The sequence below is a fragment of the Balaenoptera musculus genome, chromosome 7, assembly GCF_009873245.2.
Source record: "Balaenoptera musculus isolate JJ_BM4_2016_0621 chromosome 7, mBalMus1.pri.v3, whole genome shotgun sequence".
NCBI classification, from domain to species: domain Eukaryota; kingdom Metazoa; phylum Chordata; class Mammalia; order Artiodactyla; family Balaenopteridae; genus Balaenoptera; species Balaenoptera musculus.
In genome coordinates, this window is record NC_045791.1 from 2,076,115 (window position 1) to 2,095,683 (window position 19,569).

General features: G+C 42.7%; 1 protein-coding gene across 3 annotated transcripts in view; it reads right to left on the reverse strand.

Annotated features, from left to right (window-relative positions):
• Positions 1-19,354, reverse strand: part of NIPA1 (NIPA magnesium transporter 1) — a 41,668-nt gene extending 22,314 nt beyond the window's left edge. For 2 of the 3 annotated variants that reach the window (XM_036858839.1, XM_036858838.1), the window contains exons 1-4: positions 19,192-19,321; positions 18,544-18,795; positions 3,742-3,789; positions 2,643-2,733 (exon numbers count right to left, since the gene is read on the reverse strand). In XM_036858839.1, coding sequence (XP_036714734.1) covers positions 2,643-2,733; positions 3,742-3,789; positions 18,544-18,676 — 272 coding nt within the window. In that variant the 5' untranslated portion in view covers positions 18,677-18,795; positions 19,192-19,321. Of the gene's footprint in view, positions 1-2,642; positions 2,734-3,741; positions 3,790-18,543; positions 18,796-19,191 lie in introns of all 3 variants that reach the window. The other variant, XM_036858837.1, reaches the window with a different exon arrangement.
• Positions 19,355-19,569: the final 215 nt, after the last annotated feature.

The following is a 19,569-nucleotide window of genomic DNA, read 5'->3' on the forward strand; positions in this document are numbered from 1 at the left end:
ATAATAATGTTAAATTTATCAAAATTGATGATCATACTATTGTTATGGAGAGGATGTCTCTCGTCTTAGGAAATACAAGTCAAAGTGTTTAAGGGTAAAGGATCATGATATATGTAACTATTCTCACATGGATCAAAAAAAAAATTCAAAAAACAAAACAAACACCACATTCATAATAGAAAAGTGCTTCTCAAACAAAGGTGATTTGCCCCACAAGGGGACATTTGCTTATGTCCAGAGACATTTTGGGGAGAGGGAGCTACCAGTATCTGGTGGGTGGAGGCCAGGGATGCTGCTAAACACCCTAAAAAGCACAGGTCAGCCCCCCAAAACAAAGAATTATCTGCCCCAAATGGTGATAGTATCAAGGTTGAAAAACCCTGATACAGAGAAAGGAAATGATGGAGCAAGTGGGATAGAACATCAACAATCGATGTATCTGGGTGAGGGGTATATGGATGCTGTTTTTTTTTTTTTAATAAATTTATAAATTTATTTATTTATTTATTTATTTTTGTCTGCGTTGGGTCTGTTGCTGTGAGCTGGCTTTTTCTAGCTGCGGCAAGCAGGGGCTACTCTTCGTTGTGGTGCGCAGGCTTATTGTGGTGACTTCTCTTGTTGCGGAGCACGGGCTTCAGTAGTTGCGGCACATGGGCTCAGCAGTTGTGGCGCACGGGCTCAGTTGCTCTGCTGCATGTGGGATCCTCCCGGACCAGGGCTCAAACCCATATCCCCTGCCTTGGCAGGTGGATTCTTAACCACTGCACCACCAGGGAGGTCCCTGGATGCTGTTTTAATTATTCTTAACCTTGTAATTTTTCTGTAATTTGGAAATTAATTCCAAATAAAACATTTTTAAAGGCCTTTTTAAAAGTTCTTTGTTGTGATGATTACTTTATCATATATTAAACCACTATAGTGAAAAGTGGAGCTATCTGGGAACTCTCTATTCTATTTCACTGATATTAGACATCTTTTTTCCCAGTGCCACATTCTTTTCATTTGTTTCTATGTAATTCTAGCAACCTCATCCCATTAACAAAAAAAGAAACTTCTTTTAAATGTACATATACATATGTACCTACATATTGATATCTTTACTTTTTCCAAATTAATTTGTTTTTTTTCTTTTAAAAAACCTCTTATTGGGATCCTGAGTTGAAAGCATTCTTTTAATCCAGAATGCCATCTCACACGGTTCTTTGGGAAACGTCCCCTGAAGACCTGGAGCAGTGAACATTTCTAGTGAGGAGTCTTTGACTTATCAAAGTCCTTAAGAATAGACAGTTCTTTGGAAATTAATGAAGCAAGGCATTTTAATATGTGCGCATTAAATGTGCAAAGATCCTATGGTTGGGTTGTTTATTTGCCTGATTATTTTTCAGGAAACGGAGAGTGAGGCTGGGCTCTGAGAAGCTGAAGTAGTGATTCCCCAACGAGAGTGCCACTCATGTAATCTAAGCTTTTCAGGGCCATCCAAAATGCAAAGTGATGTTAAGCCACATGTGATACTAGGCGTATGTTTGGATTAGAACAACGTACTACAAACACATTTTCAAAGGTTCACACGTGGAAAACGCTTTTGTGCTTTTTAGGCCACAGAATCTTAAAGCCTAAGTAACACTAAGGTATGCAATTAAATACATCTACCATAGACACACTTCTCTGCAAGGATCTGGAGCTCTGTCTGGAATACAGCAGAATACCAATATATCAATGAATTAGAAACCTGGACGCTATTTCGCTTCTATTCTATCTCTGTTTATTAATGATTTCTTCAAAGGTAAAATAATATAAATAGGTTCACAAGAGGATAAGTGTTAATATATTTAATAAATGTCTCATAAAATCATTTTCATAGGTAAGCCAAGTGTAATAAAGAGAAAGACCCCATTTGTGGTGGCTGGCTGCTTTTGTGTCCCCAGTCCTCTCTTTTCCCTTTTGCCCCATATCCAGGCAACCTGATAAGAAGGACGGCTCACACCCTCAGGCCCTTGGCACTAAAATTTCAAACCATGTAAGCCCCAGACTGAGCATGGGAACCTCCACCTGGCTCACTTCGTAACTGCAATAAAAACTCAAGGCCCCGCGTTGCTCCTGTGTTCTACTCCAGACCAAACCAGAGCCATTCTCCTCAGGTGATACATTTGCTATTGACTGTTGTGAGTCATGAATCCTTTTACACAACCCACTGGAGCCCATGTATCATTTGTCCCAACCTCCATAATCTCCTGAGATAGGGGACTGCCCAGCATCCAGCAGGGGATGCTAGGGACCCAAATAAAACACCAACTGACTAGTTTTGCTTATTGATTTCTCAGAATCACTTGCCAAGAAGCTGGGAAGACTCCAGTCTCTAGGAAGTCTTCCAGAGCAAAGACCAGGAGAGTGATGACATCATGTTGGTATCCATGAATAAGTTAGGATTTGAAATATACTGAAGCAAATGTCTAAGAGAGGGTTAATAATTCATACAACTAAATCTGAAGGGATAAAAATTAAACCATATGGAGTGCAATACTGAAGACATATCTTCAGTTACACTTCTACTTTTATTATTTTAACAGAAACATTTAAAATGAAAAGTTTTCTTATACCTAAACTACACGTTAAAAACCAAAACACAGAATCCCAGCTCTCACCCAAATGGCACTCCAAGGGCACCAAGAGGAGTCACCAGGACTGTGGGGACCGCCGTGTAAGCCAGGAAGTTTCCAATCTGGCCAACAGCCACTGTCAAGAGAATCACAAGGGTATCACTGCAATTACAAAAATCTCTTTGAGCATTCATCACAGAGTTGAATTTTGCAAGACTGTGCTCTGAAAGGGCTACTTCTTTTTCATTACTGGTGAGGAAGGAAATATGGGGCATCATTTGCATGATTAAGACTCCTGAAAGCAGAGGAGAGCAGGCCCCATAGTATCACTGGTCCAATTAGTTTCAACCCTCTATGGAAATTCCCAATCTAACCAGCAGTGACTGACAGTGGGTACAAGAGTATATTTCCACTTTCTTCTTAACACATCCCTGTTTTAAGACAGATCATGTAGAGCTTTCCATGTCCCTTCAAGTGGCCTGGGATCTATTCCAGTGACACGCTGCTGGCACATCAAGTGGAAACACTACTGCCGGCACAGGGCTGTGCCTGGGGCTGCACTGAGATAGACAGATAGATAGATAGATAGATAGATAGATAGATAGATAGATAGATAGATAGATAGACAGACAGATAGAGCTTAAAAATGAGTTCTTCAATGAATCAACATCTGCTAGAAAATTTCTTGCCTAAAAGACAATGTGTGACAAAAAGACCTCAAGATATATCTGAAATATCTAACAGAATTTTTCTTTATATATGTAAAGTTCTGAACTCTAATTTTATTATTTTTATATTATAACACATGACCTCTGATCTGGTACTTAAGGCTGAGTGAAGAAGCTCTCCTTTGTAAAACCAGTTGTGTGGAGCAAAAGTTCACCAAATGCCCACAGCCCAACTACAGATGAGGAAGCAGGAGCTGCTTAATTTCTTCAGGCCCAGGACAGTCTGACCTGGACAAAATTCAGGGCTAACAGCAGGCAGCAGGATCCTCTGCCTTCACCCTCCACTGTCTCCCACCATCCCGGTCCTTATTCCAAAGAACAAGCTAAGCTCATCCCACCCCCTCCATCCAGCCCTGGCAGACAAATGACTGATCTTACAAAAGGAGACCAAGCTCTTCACCACAAAGAGTACTTACTTGCAATTGTTCCTGCCCACCACACAATGTCTGTTAAATAGGAGGTACCTGTAAAAGAGTGAGACAAAAACATCAGGAAAGTACGAACCAAGAGATTTACAAGCTACATACTTAAAAGAGGAATTTTTAAATAAAACTAAAATTGAAAAGAATAATGAATGCCATACTTTTATTCATCCTACAAAGAAACTTTAGTCTATAGATAGCAGCATGAGAAATGATTAAAAGTGGCAAAATACTTTCTGCAATCAACACAAGCTGACCCAAACAAACAAAATCTTTATAAACTGTACTTTATTTAGGAGGGGGGCTCAACACATCACCTAGAGACAAATATTCTTTGGAGTAACTTTTTATATGTTGATTTCAAATGAGATTTGATCTTCAAAGTCCAATTCTCTCATGCATTTACTGAAACCCATTTATATGATAATTTTTCTAGTATAGGGTTCAGTGACTTGCTACTTAAACAGTTTCATAATGTAGAACCTTTGTGACACGGCTCTTTTTGCAACCATGTGAAAATGGTTGAAAGCAGACCCTTACACTCACTCAATGATCAGACATTGTACACAGTGGTTTCTCTTTTACTCTCTTGGATTACCCTCTTATGTCCCAATGCATGCCAGGGCAGGCAGAGATGGGAGCAGGTCTCCTCGTCACATCCATCCCTCCTTTTGTCCGTCTTCAGGTATGTCAAAATGCTCCTAGTCTAACAGGATTTTTCCACTTCAGACTAAAACACCTAATCTATTTGGGTGTTTTAATTCTCAGTAATTTGGTATAATGAACATAGGAAGCCAGCCTGCTTCTTTGAGGAGAAGAGCTACAGGTATTTAAAAAGTACTTTTAAGAAAATGAGACCAATAAGTAATGATAGAGTGGAAGGAATGGTCTAGTTCAAATAGCACCATTTGGTAACATCACAGTAAAAACTGATTCAGGCAAGAACCATCAATGGAGACTAAAATAAGTGAATGAAAGTTTGTTGAGGGACAGGATTGCCACGTAATCTCCATGAATCACCTCCACCAGCTTTTTTATTAATCACAAAGGGAAAAAGTTATCTTTACAGTACTCTAAGACCTTGATGGACATCACCTTAACTAAGTGGTCAAAGTTGACACCATCAGCAGTGGGACAAACCAACATTCTGTGCCTCCTGAGGGTGCATTGAGAAAGGCACAACATCACATCTGCAGTGCTCCTGCCAGAGTGCATCACCTGAATCTAATCATGAGGAAATTGTGAAATAGTCCACATATCAGCTGGCCTGTATGCTTCAAAATCGGCAAGGTCATGAAAGACAAAGGCTAAGTTACTGTTGCAAATGACAGGAAACTAAAGAGATGTGACTAAACACATGATGTTAGATGGGAAAAAAGGTTGCTATAAAGGATAGCGTTGGGGCAACTGGCAAAACTTCAATATGGATTGTTGTAGATAATTGAGTAACAAAACCCCTTCACTTTCTGCATGAGAATGCGACTATAAAGCTGACAGCCATGTGGCCAGGGGACAGCACTTAAGGTAAAAATGACCTCTGATGGGCAAATGGCATCTGACTGGAGGTTGGGCTCCCCTAGTGCAATACCTCTGAGAATAGGAACAGCTCTTTCAGGGCCTGGGAGTTCTGCCTCTATGACTTTATACTGGAGGGCATGAGGCTTGTAAGGCTGGGCAGCTGTGGCACCGTCTGCTGCAGTTCTGCCTCTGGGCCCCTAAACCATGCTCTGCCTCTGCTACCAGGCTCCAACAGAGAGGGCCTGACACTGGCTGTGGCTCCTGTCCCATGTCCTTCTGAGTGTGTCTGATACAAATGTGGCCCATGATGTCCTACATATCAGAAAGCAGAGCTGAGCTGAAGAACGCCCTGCAGTGAACACTGCAAAACAATGATCAACTATTAGTACAGAATCCTTGTTCAATTTCCCAAATGTGCTAATCACACTGTGGCTATTTTAGAGCATGTCTTTTACTTACATGTGGAATCTGAAGAAAAAAAAAAAGAGAGAGAATTGTCAAAGCAATCCTGAAGAAAAAGAACTAAGCTGGAGGCATAATCCTCCCAGACTTCAGACAATACTACAAAGCTACAGTAATTAAGACAGCATGGTACTGGCAAAAAAACAGACAGATCAATGGAACAGGATAGAGAGCCCAGAAATAAACCTATACACCTATGGTCAATTAATCTTCGACAAAGGAGGCAAGAATATACAATGGAGAAGACATTCTCTTCAGCAAGTGGTGTGGGGAAAGCTGGACAGCGTGACGTAAATCAATGAAATTAAAACACTCCCTCACACCATGTACAAACATAAACTCAAAATGGCATAAAGACCTAAATATAAGACATGACACCATAAAACTCCTAAAAGAGAACATAGGCAAAACATTCTCTGACATAAATCGTAGTAATATTTTCTTAGATCAGACTCCCAAGGCAAAAGAAATAAAAGCAAAAATAAACAAATGGTACCTAATCAAACTTAAAAACTTTTGCACAGCAAAGGAAACCATCAACAAAACAAAAAGACAACCTACGGAATGGGAGAAAATATTTGCAAATGACACAACCAACAAGGGCTTAATTTCCAAAATATACAAACAGCTTATACAACTCAATATCAAAAAACAAACAACCCAATCAAAAAATGGGCAGAAGATCTAAATAAACATTTCTCCAAAGAAGACATACAGGTGGCCAACAGGCACATGAAGAGATGCTCAACATCGCTAATTATTAGAGAAATGCAAATCAAAACCACAGTGAGGTATCGCCTCACACGTGCCAGAATGGCTATCATCAAAAAGTATACAAATAATAAATACTGGAGAGGGTGTGGAGAAAAGGGAACTCTCCTACACTGTTGGTAGGGATATGAATTGGTGCAGCCACTATGGAAACCAGTATGGAGGTTCCTTAAAGAACTAAAAATAGAGCTATCATATGATCCAGCAATCCCACTCTTGGTTATATATTGGGAAAAGATGAAAACTCTAATCTGAAAAGATACATGCAGCCTGATGTTCACAGCAGCATGATTTACAAATAACCAAGACACGGAAGCAACCTAAGTGTCTATCAACAGATGAACAGATAAAGAAGATGTGGTGTGTGTGTGTGTGTGTGTGTGTGTGTGTACACACACACACACACACACACACACAAAATGGAACATTACTCAGCCATTAAAAAGAATGAAATATTGCCATTTGTAGCAATGTGGATAGACCTAGAGAATATCATACTAAGTGAAGTTAAGTCAAAGACAAACATTATATGATATCACTTATGTGTGGACTCTAAAAATAATGCAAATGAATCTATATACAAAACAGAAACAGACTCACAGACACAGAAAACAAAATTATGGTTACCAAAGGGGAAAGGGAGGGGCAGATAAATAAGGAGTATGGGGTTAACAGATACACATTACTATATATAAAATAGAAAAGCAACAAGAATTTACTGTATAACACAGAGAACAATATTCAGTATCTTGTAATAACCTATAATGGAAAATAATCTGAAAAAATACATATAAATAACTGAATCACTTTGCTGAACACCTGAAACTAATATTGCAAATCAACTATATTTCAATTAAAAAAATTTTCAACAAAACCAAATTTATAGATACAAAGAACAGATCAGTGGTCTTTCTTTATTTTATTATTGTTATATATGCTACATTTTTTATGTTACAAACCCAACAATATATTGTTGTAACTTATAATAAAGGTAACGTAAACTTTGTTATTTTACACCCTAAAGAAGCTTAGAAAACAAAGGAAATCAAGTATAGACTTACAGTAGACCTTTTCATTGTGATAAAATGTCCTTCTTGGGTTTCCCTGGTGGCGCAGTGGTTGAGAATCCGCCTGCCAATGCAGGGGACACGGGTTCGAGCCCTGGTCTGGGAAGATCCCACATACCACAGAGCAACTAAGCCCATGTGCCACAACTACTGAGCTTGCGTTCTAGAGCCCACAAGCCACAGCTACTGAAGCCCGCGTGCCTAGAGCCCGTGTTCCACAACAAGAGAAGCCACAGCAATGAGAAGCCCATGCACCACAACGAGGATAGCCCCCGCTCTCCACAACTAGAGAAAGCCCACGAGCAGCAACGAAGACACAATGCAGCCAAAATTAAAATGTTCTTCTTTGTCTATAGTAACAATTTTTGTCTTAAAGTCTGTTCTGTTTCATACTAGCATGGCCACTTCTGCTCTCTTTTGTGTATAAGTAAATATTCTTGCTTATTATTTAAAATAACTGTGAACACATTTCATTCTAGATCTTGAAGCTTGTTTTTATAGCAGATGCACACAATAATTTACTCAACAGCTTTTCAAAATTCCATATATAATATTCAAAAGATTTTAGGGACTCTGAGATCAAGGAATCAGTCACAGTCTTTTTTGTTGGGGGTCTATGCTGGGGGCAGGGAAAGGCCAATTCCTTTTACTGTGATGAATACAGTTTTGTTGTGAGTGCTTACGAAGTCATGGGATCACTGCTACAGCAGCAGCTAGAATGTGGGCAACACTCATGCAGTGAAAGCTTGTCCAAGGATGCCAGCACAATGGGACCCACTGAGGTTCTTCTCTTTCACTGCTATAGTTTTCCCCACACCATTAACTACCATACAGCACGTGCTTTTGATAGTTTGAAATGGACTCTGTCACTAAAATGGGGAAGAACCTGGGATACCACGTACTCAGGGATAGAGAAATAACAAGCCTTTGGTCTCCCTTCAGTCAAAGGGTACAGGTTAGTTCCAAGTGTTTAGGGTCCTCCCACTCATACTCCCCAGGAGGAGCTTGTGTTTGCTGAAATCCAAAGGTATTGCGATCACCCTCGCCTTTTAAGCCAATATTAGGCAAAATTTTTCTGCTTCCATGGACATTAAGTAAGTTAAGATTTTCTGTCTGGATACTTGCCCCACACCCCTAACTGTAGATCAAAGTGATACTACTCCACATGGTCCCCAAGGGCTCCAGTTCAGCAATATCCCCAGTGCCCACGGAAGCAGCCCATGGCTCTTCTTGCCCATCCACCTGTGCCTAGCATGCTCACTGAGCTGGCTGCCCCAGGTTCCAACCTCCTGCAGCCAGGAATTCCTAGGAGCCTGCATTCCATGTTAGCCATTGGCCCTGTCATAGATACTATTTTCTTATGTCCTAAAATGACTTGGTTTCTTCACAGTTTCACCTTCATCACTGTCCCTAAAAATCCTAAAGTTACTCACCTGACACCCTTAGGAGGCACCTGTTCAAGCCTAGGTCCATGCTCATCCTCTTTCCAGCTGATGCCTGGGACTTTTCAAGTTCTCTGGCCTTAGCAAGAACAAGGAACCTCAGAACTGTAGAACACTGGTTTTCTGTCTGTTTATTTGACTATACTCATGCCTCCTCCCCTCCACTCCTAGGTGTGGGTTGCAAAGGTAGCAATACCTAAAGCCTAGAATTTTTTCCCCCTCATACTGGAAACCTTGGACGCTAACTGAGAGTTGAACGGTTGTTTACAACAGCTGAACTACAAGACAAAGCAGTGTTGTGCAAACACAAAAGAGACTTGTCAGGATGATAATATCAATTGGCATTGATGTTGTCCAACCATGGACTCGTGGCTTTTAAAACCTTCCATTTGGGTTTAAATGTGTATCAGAAATGTCCTTAAAATATGACTTACTAGCACAAAAATACAGGCAGTCGTCTAGTTTATTTCCTTTCTGATTATACCACAGCAAAACTGCTTCCACTCGTGTGTGCTCCGGACAGCAACAGCAGAGCTGCTCCTATCAGCAAAGCAAGAGTGGATCACTAAGTCCTTTATGAATTAATTAATGCCTTAACTTTTAAAAATGTGTAAAAAGATGCTACATAGTTTTAACAGAGTTCTTAAAAAAGGACTGTCAAGAAAATTTCTTTCCTGACACCAACACAGCTAGATGAGGGCATTAATTCGACTCAATTTGAGCACTTGGTATTCACCAATTTATGAGTGGATTTAGTACTTGAAGTTCTTTTGGATGTTGGTTATTAGATATGCAGAACTTATTTTCCTAAAGAAATAGTTGGGCAATCTTGAAAAAGAAGAACAAAACTGTATGACTTATACTATCTGATTTTAAGATTATAAAACTACATAATCAATACAGACTGGCGTAAGGATAGACATATACAATAAAACAGAATAGAGTTCAGAAATAGACTCACACATGTACAGTCAGATCATGGACTAAAGCAACAGTATAATTCAATAGGGAAATTTCCTCAACAAATGATGCTGAACCAAATGGATACCAGTAGGGAAAATACTGAACCTTGATTCATACTTCACTCATATACAAAAATTAACTCAAGATGGCTTACAGACCTAAAGGTAAAAGCTAAAGCTATAAAATTCCTAGAGGAAAACACATGAGGATGCCATTGTGACCTGAGGAGAAACAAAGATTTTTTTTTGGCAGAAATCAAAAAGTACTAACCACACAGAAGGAAAAAAATGATAAGTTAAGACTTCATCAAAATTAAAAATTTCTGCTCTTCAAGAGGAAACATTAAGAAAATGAAAAGACAAGCCTCAGAGAAAATATTTTCAATTCCTAAATCTGCCAAAGGACTTGTATCCAGATTATACATACATGTTATGTATAATGCACACTATCAATAATAAAAAGATACAATCCAGTAAAATACAGGCAAAAGTCTTGAAAAGACACCTCAAAAAGAGGGTATACAAATGGCCAATAAACTCATCAAAAGATGCTCAATATCATTAGGTATCAGGGGAATGCAAATTAAAATCACAATGAGATACCACTGTACACTCACCAGAATGGCTAAAATTAAACAGGTGACAACACCAAATGTTGGAGAGAATGTGGAGCACCTGGAACTCTCATTCATTGCTGATGGGAGGGTAAAGTGGTACAACTGTAGTTAGAAAATGTTCAGCAGTTCTTAAAATTTAATTATATACCTACTCCATGATCCAGCACTGCATGATCCAGCAATGCTCCAAGGTATTTACCCCGAAGATATGAAGACTTTAAGTCAAAAAAGAATTATGTAAGAATTGTCATTGCAGCTTTCCTCAAACAGCAAAAATTTGGAAACAACCAAATTTTCAGAATAGATAAGCAAATTGTGGTATATTCAAACAATGGAACACTACTTAGCAAGATAAGTACGACTGATACACATATCACGATGAATATGCAAACCATGATGAAGGAAAGAAAGAAGAGTAGACATAAGAGAATACATACTGTATTCATGATTCCATTTATATGAAGTTCAAGAACAGGCAAAACTAATTCAATCTATGCAGATGGATACTAGAGGAGCAGACCCTCTGGTGTAGGGAGGACAGAATGAAAAAGAACACGAGAGAACTTTCTAGGGTGACAGCAATAATCAATTTCTTTACCGAGGTGTTGGTTACACAGGTATATTTATTTGTCAAAACTCACCAAACTGGGACTTTCCCAGTGGTCCAGTGGTAAAGAACCTGCCTCGCAAGGCCACGGACGCGGGTTCAATCCCTGGTCAGGGAACTAAGATCCCACATGCCGTGGGGCAACTAAGCCCTCACGCCACAGCTACTGAGCCAGCGCACCTCAACTAGAGAGCCTGTGTGACGCAAACTACAGAGCCCACGTGCTCTGGAGCCTGTGTGCCATAACTAGAGAGAGAAAACCCTCGCGCCACAACTAAAGAGAAGCCCACGCACCACAACGAAGATCTGGCGTGCGGCAACTAAGACCCGACACAGCCAAAAAAAATTAATAATAAAATAAATAAATAAAAAAGAATAAATATTTTTAAAAAAAATCATTCTTGTAAAAAAAAAAAAAACACACCTCACCAAACTGACCCTTAAGGTCTACGCAGCTGACTATATATAATTATACTCCAATATTTAAAAAGAAAAAATAGTTTATAAACAATAGCTAAACTTCTAGGTTAGCCCACACAATGCTGACCATAATGCAATAACCGCTGTGACAGTTTCTCACAGTTTCTGTGGGAAATGACATTTGATGTTTCACAGGGAATAAGTCCAGTATATATTAACACATACTCCCTCCAGGGAAGCTCTCTATCAAATGTTTACTGGAAGCATCACGTTCCTTGGTGAATACAAAGACTTATAAAGACTCCCAAGGCATGGTATCTGCCCTTGAAAAGTGCTCTCTTCCTCCTCACCTTTACTGCAGCATTTTCCCTCTCCCTTTCTCTGAAACCAGGGCTGCCCCCACTCACCCTGAGTACAGAGAAGCCAAAGTGGCCAATTCCTGTCTCCACGACAGGTAGATGTCAGGCATTTATACCTGTACTGTCAGGTTCCGTTGATGTGAACAGAACAATCTAAGAAAATGAACTCTCAGTCATGACTCTTACACTCACATGTACTATACTATATACACACATACACACAGTTTATTGAAACATCACCACTTTTAAAACTCTATTTTGAGGGAGCTATCCAAACATTCATATGCAAAGATATTCAATATAACATATTATACTAGCAAAGAAACTGGAAACACTCTTGTCCTACAAAAGGAGAATGGTAACATTCATGCAGCCACTGAATATTTTTTCAAAGGATATTTAACAGCATGGGGATGACAGACTGAGAGCAACCACAGGACATAAACTGGCACACAGTTTTCAAAGTACATGATGAAGAGGTGTACCACCCAACAGCAATGTATGGATCAAAACTGGATCCTGATTCTAAAAGACAAACTGGGAAAACTGATGAGATAATCACAGAAATTTGAACACTGACCAGGTATGTGAGAATATTAAAGAGTTATTGTTAATTTTTAGGTGCAATAAAGGTATTACAGTTATGTTTAACAAGGAGGTACTCACTGAAATACATAGATGAGATGGTATTCTGCCTGGAATTTGTGTCAACAATTCCACTGGGGTGGGGGCAGAGGAGGGGCACTGGGGTATAAATGAAATGAGATTGGCTCAGACTAATGATTGTTGAAGCTGGGGGATAGGTATCTGGGGGTCTATTACACTATTTTCTCTATGTATATGTTTGACATTTTCCATAGTAAAAAGGTTTTTTTTAAGATTTTAAAGATATATATAATTTTTTTGGAATGTTTGATAGGTGGTGTTTATTTTATTATTCTCTATACCCTACATATGTGTTATATATATTTTGCACACAGGATTTATTCATTAAAATTCAATTTTGAAATACAAGTATTGAATGTGACGAGGAAGAAATACATCCTAATTGTAACAGTACTTACCTGAAGGTGAGGAGATGAATGCTTTTTATTTTCCTATTCGCAATTGTATGTACTTCCCAGATTTTAAACAATGACCATATTTCTATAACCAAGAAGAAGATGCTCTTTTAGAAGCATGACTATGCCCAGGTTCTGGGAATTCATGATATACTCTGCTGAGTAATCATATCATACCAAAGAGCTCCGACTGGGCACGAACATGCAAGGTAAACCCTCTGCCTGCCCACCCTCCCTGGCTGACCCAGGCAATATCTAAGAGGGGTCAGTTTCCCGTCACAGGTTCCTGGCCCGGAAACATTAGGGAGTGTGGGATGGAGCATATTCTTCTTGAAAAGTGGTCTTTTTTAGCCGCTCACAGCTACACTTTTTTTTAAAAAAAGGACTGGTTGGCTACTCATTGAGGACTTTAAGGGCTGGAAATACAAATTACATTATATTTTATACTATTTATGTATAAACATTTTCGAAGAAAAAATATACCCTGTCCAACAGAAATTCATTAAGACCAAAGGGTATTTCATGTAGGAATTTTTATTAGTGATCTATTCCCACATTTGTCACATGAAAATGATAAGAAATTCTTATTTGCCTTAATGTTTCAGGGTATTATTTATACTTAATGTTAGGGGTATTACTATATTTATTTATAATAAACCAGTATCCGAGTACCAGCTTTTTCCACATAGACTGTGAAGCCCCTCATCAGAAAAGTCTTATCTATAGGTGAATTTCTGTATCTTCCCCCTCACCTTTCCCACAGGGAGCAGGAGAGAGAAACCACCTTCAAAGTCAGCCCAAGCTAGGTTCAAATCCTGGTGCCACCAGACCTGTATCGGGTGCATGCCTCAACTTCCTCTCCTGTATCACACCTCCTGGGATCCATGTCCCTAGGCCATCCCCTCCCACACTGAACCTGGGTCGGCCCTGAGTACACCAACAGAATGTGGCAGAAGTGGTACTGCAAGACCTCCAAGGCTAGGTCACAAGGATCCATTCGGCTCTCACCTTAGTCTTTGGAAGGTTTGGTCTAGGGGAAGCTATCCACCATGTAAGGGGTCTGACTTCCCTGAGACCACTATGGTGTAAGGAAGCCCAAGGTGGCCACGTGTGAAGAGACTACATGGAGGGATGAAAAAAGGTGGTGGGTGAGCGGGGAGAGGTGGCTCAGGAACCACCTCGCTGTCTCAGCTATCCCAGACAAGGGATGAAGAAGTCATCTCAGATGACTCTAGCCCCAGCCACCATCTGACTGCAACCCCCTGGAGACCCCAAGGAAGCGGGGCCCATCTGAGTCCAGTCAGCCCACGGAACATGACCGATGCATGAGTCAGGGACATCGTAAGTCTTCCGTAAGTAGCAGCCTTCTTTATCTTCTCTTCTCATGGAAATACTATCAAGTAAACCAGATGTGTACAGGCTGTGGAGCCATTCAAATGCTCTTAACACTCGCCCTATTCTCACCATGTTCCTTATCAATGATCTCCCCTTGGAGCTAGACAGATACCAGGGTTACAGATTTTCAGATCTAGCAGTAACTCTGGATTCTGTTACTTAGTAGAGGCCCCAGGTAAATGAGGTCAGCTCTGAATAATTGGAAGAAAGCTCAGAAATAAAATACGAGGTTTGGTTTTACCCTCTTTACTCCAGGGTTACTCATGGCCAATTAGATAGCATTACTGAATGTCCACCACATGCCTCCCAGTGGACAGGACATGTGCCCTGCCTTGAAGAGCCAGGATCCAGGGGGAGCACAGACAAGGGAACAAGCCATGATACCACAGGTTTCAGGGGCAGGAAGGGGCTGAGGACAGGCACCAAGAAGACACACGGCAGGAGAGGAAGCTGACCTCATCTGTCAGGCTCTGGAGGGTTTACAGAAGCTGGAGAAACTAACCACAGAGTCAAAGGGCTGCAGGGGTGAAGATAACATGTGTCTGTCTCAGCTCTGGGTTTGGGGGTACATGCACCTAGGTGTGTGCCTGGGAACGGCAAGAGAGGCAAGGAGAAAACGTGCACATTCCACGACCAGAGAGCACATGCCCTTCAAAGTCAGTACAGAAGGCTTGAGACTAGCAGGCGGGATGCTTGGATCCCAGTTTCCACTCTCACAGGACAACTCACTCACCTCCGAGCATCTTAACCGTGTGACTACACCACTAGGCTGTACTCCTCTCAGGAAGGAGACTACGAAATCTGAAAGGGACTTTTTTTATGGTGGTAAAATATATATAACATAATATTTAGCATTTTAACCTTTTTTTTTTTTAGAGCTCCTGACTTATTTATTTATTTTTTATTGTTTTGGCTGTGTTGGGTCTTCGTTTCTATGCGAGGGCTTTCTCTAGTTGCGGCAAGCGGGGACCACTCTTCATCGCGGTGCGCGGGCTTTTCACTGTCGCGGCTTCTCTTGTTGCGGGGCACAGGCTCCAGACGCGCAGGCTCAGTAGTTGTGGCTCACGGGCCTAGTTGCTCCGTGGCATGTGGGATCTTCCCAGACCAGGGCTCGAACCCGTGTCCCCTGCATTGGCAGGCAGATTCTCAACCACTGCGCCACCGGGGAAGCCCTTAACCATTTTTAAGTGTACGGTTCCATGGCGTTAAGTACATTCACCTTGTTGTGCAATCATCACCACCATCCATCTCCAGAACTACCCCATCCTCCAAAACAGACACTCTGTGCCCATCCCCCCTCCTCACAGCCCCCTGCAACACCATTCTACTTTCTGTCTCTGTGAATCTGACTATTCTAGGTACCTCATACGAGTGGAATCATACAAGGTTTGTCCTTCTGTGACTGGTTTATTTCCCTCAGCATAATGTCCTCAAGGCTCATCCATGTTGTAGCATGTGTCAGGATTTCCTCCCTTTTTTAGACTAAATAATATTCCTTTGAACGTATATACCACAATTTGTTCCACATTTTCTCTACTGTGACTACTGCTGCTATGAACATGGGTGTGCAAATATCTGTTCAAGTCCCTGCTTTCATTTCTTCTGGATATATATACTCAGAAGTGGAATTGCTGGGTCATATGGTAGTTCTACATTTAATTTTTTGAAGAACCTCCCTACTGTTTTTCATAGCAGCTGCACCATTTTACATTCCCACCAACAGGGCACAAGGGTTCCAATTTCTCAACATCCTCACCAATCCTTGTTATTTTCTGCTTTTTTTTTTTTTGTTTTAAACAATAGCCATCCTAATGTGTGTTAGGTGGTATCTCCCAGTTTTGATGAAAGGGATTTTAAAAAGATCGTGGTTCTTCCTGGCCTAGGACATTCTACATAGAGTTACTCATCTATGCAATTCTATGACTTTCCTGAGGTTGTCTCCACAATGTCTGTCTGAGGGCAGGACATCATCCCCCCCAGTTAAGAGGCTCCCAGGCCATCCTCACCTATCCACCAGCACAAAATTCTAATGTTGCAACTGGCTTTCAACAAGTTATCTTCAGACCTGATGGTTACCTTGTTTCTCTCTTCTAAGCTCTGCTTCAAGTGGGCTCTAACACTAAACATACTATCAATGACCTGTGGCCCCAGGTGTCCCCTGCCCTCTTCCCATCTTCAGGGTCTATCAAAGCCACACCAGGAGTGAGGCAGTTCACCTTGAGCCTGTGTTGTGCATGGTGCTCCTAGCCTATCCATTCCATTCCATGAAAGATATTCCATTCATTGGGAAGGTACTTTCAAGAGTGAGTGAAAGCTGGTAACAGAGAAAGCTGCACCCCAACTCCTCCCCCACAAAGGAAGGTCTGTGACCAGAACCTGGCTCTCCTGAAGCTGAGACTTGAAAGAAATGCTGGTGCATGGCAATGCAATAAAGCTGAAACTTTCAGCGAGACAGCTTTTTACAGTGTAAGACCATCAGGTCTCCCTTAGCACAAGAACTTGACTCCCCAGTTTTTAGCCACCTTCTCTTCCCTCCCATCTCCCCCATTGCAGTCATTTCACAACGGCCAACTATGTTGCTCATTAGCAGAGGTAGAAAAAGGTTTCAGGGAGAGTAGATGCTAAAACTACGCATCCTCAATATCTACAACAGTGCCTGGCACATAATAAGAGTTTTGTGTATGTCTGTTGAGCAAATCAAAACTAAATTTATCAAAACAAGACTATATGTCTGTCTTCCACCATTATGAGCAAGCCAGCTAGCTTGAATTAGTAGTGGTGGGTAGTAACTGGAGAAGTATGAAATCAGCAAATATCACATTTCCACTCATTTATTTAAGGGCATAGTATGCAGGTATAAATAAAAGCATGAATAATGGTTTTTTTTTTCAGGTTGCTGTGTTTTTTATTTTCTTAGTCCCTAATTCCCTTGAACACATAAGCTGAGCTGAAATAACATATTTAGTTTTACTCAATAATTATTGTTTTCTGTTAACTGAAGTCTATATTCAGGTTTCCTTAGATTTTACCTTATGTCTTATGGCCATGTGTCCTCAGGCTCCTCCTGGCTGCGACAGTCTGTCAGACTTTACGACCTTGACAGGAGGACTGGTCAGGTACTTTGCAGGCTGTTCCTGAATTCAGGTTTGTGTGATGTTTTTCTCATGGTTAGACTGGGGTCATGGGTTCTGGAGATCATGTACCTATCCTATCAAGGGCACGTGTGTTGTTTATTTCTGAATCATGACGAACATGTCACCCACCCCTGGAGCCCCTCAAACTGACAGGTGCTCCCTGAAAAGTGTGCTACTGCCAGACGTCCATTTATTACCTTAGAGATACATCTGCATCCTAGGGAAACCACGCTTGGTTTTATTTAGATTTTATGTACAGACTGCAACGTTTTCACTTCGAAGCTGAATTCTTTAACAAATATCTATGATTTTGTATTTTCATTCGAGATTGTAGGCCCCTTTATCTCTTTCCTCAATTCACTCCTGGCTGATCATGCAGGGCACTGATGAGAGTTTCACTTGCGTTATAGAATCTGAACTATTAAATAAGTTTACTTATTCTTAAACCCATGACCTGGCGGTTTCCTCCTTCCCAGAGAGCTCCTAACACTATTCTTGTAGAACAACCACAAGACTCCCTCAGTCCTTCTGGACACGTTCATTTTCAGTCTCAAAGCATGCTACATCTTGCGTTCAGTAAACTGTCTCAGGCCTCTCTTAGCACAGAAGAACACTGGCAAAGAACTCTGCTACATCTTACACTTTCCACATTGATAAGCAGTGGTGTTTGGTGGCTTATCCACCCAAGGAATACTCAGTTGGCCCATTTTTGGTGGTTTTAATCTTCCTTGAGTGTTCTTCACAATGAAGATCACTTGTAGTCAGATGGGTCAAATCTAAACCAGAGATGGTTCAATCAAGGACCCCAGGAACAGAAGCCACAGGAAAGGTCAGACCTCTCGCTCGACCCTGAGAGCGAGCGCCTCCTTGGCCCGCAGGTCCCACCTAGCACACAGCTCTTACTTCTGCAGAGCACACAGCTGCCTAGCACACAGCTCTTACTTCTGCCGAGCACACAGCTGCCTAGCACACAGCTCTTACTTCTGCACTGGTGTGGCCACTGCAGGGGGCGAGAAGTCAGCAGGTCCTGCCCTCCAAGTGCACCCCAGGCTGGAGTCACAGCAAAGGCGGGAGGCCCGTCGCTCCTTCTGAGCAGGCACTGGGCTCCGACCATTCGGGGGATACTGCAAACAGGAAGCTTTCCCTAGCAGCCGGTGGGTGCGGGTGACAGGGACGCCTGGGCGCCAACCAGAGGGCAGGTCGGTGGGCTGCACGGCTGCAAAGCGATTGGGTCTGGGAGGGAGGAAAGAAGTCAGCTGGAGAAACCTTATAAAACTGAAGAAGGCTTCGCCAGCGCTGGGAAGGGAGAGAAACCGTGGGGGCGACACAACTACCACCGCTCAGGGCGCACCGGCTAATTCCCAGGCCGCCTCCGGAGCTGCTGGAGGACCAGGCTTGGCCGCGGCGGCGGCGCTTCTGGCGCACAGGACCGCGTCCGCGCCTGTGCTGCGGGTGGTCTAGGGGCCTCGCGCCCGCGCAGCTGGCCCTCCGAGGTGCCCCGCCCCGTCTCCGGACCCCACTCCGGCGACGACCGGAACACACCCCCGCGGCTGCTCCCCTCCCCACGGCCGGCGGCTGCTCCCTCCACGCCCCCGCCCCCACCCCGAGCAGGGCCGCGGCCCGCCCTACCTCGCCGCTTGGCGCGCACGATGCCCTTCTTCTGCAGCACGAAGGTGGACCCGTTCACCAGGCTCGACACCACGGCCACGCCCAGGCCGAGCGACACGGCGGCGGGGCTCGGGCTGCGCGCCCCCTCCCCGGCCGCCGCCGCTGCAGTCGCTGCAGTCCCCATTCCGCCCGCGCCCGCCCTCCGCGCCTGCGCGCTCGCCCGCCGGGCCTGGAGGCGGGGGCCGGCTCCGCTGCCCAGAGCCACTGGGGTGCGGGGGACCGGGGCTCGGCAGGGGCGGGGTGGAGCCCGGGCTCCGGGAGGGGGTGAGAGGGGGAGGAGGGGGAGGAGCGCGTTAGGAGAGGCGGCGGCGGCGAGGAGTGGGGTGAGGTGGCAGGTGG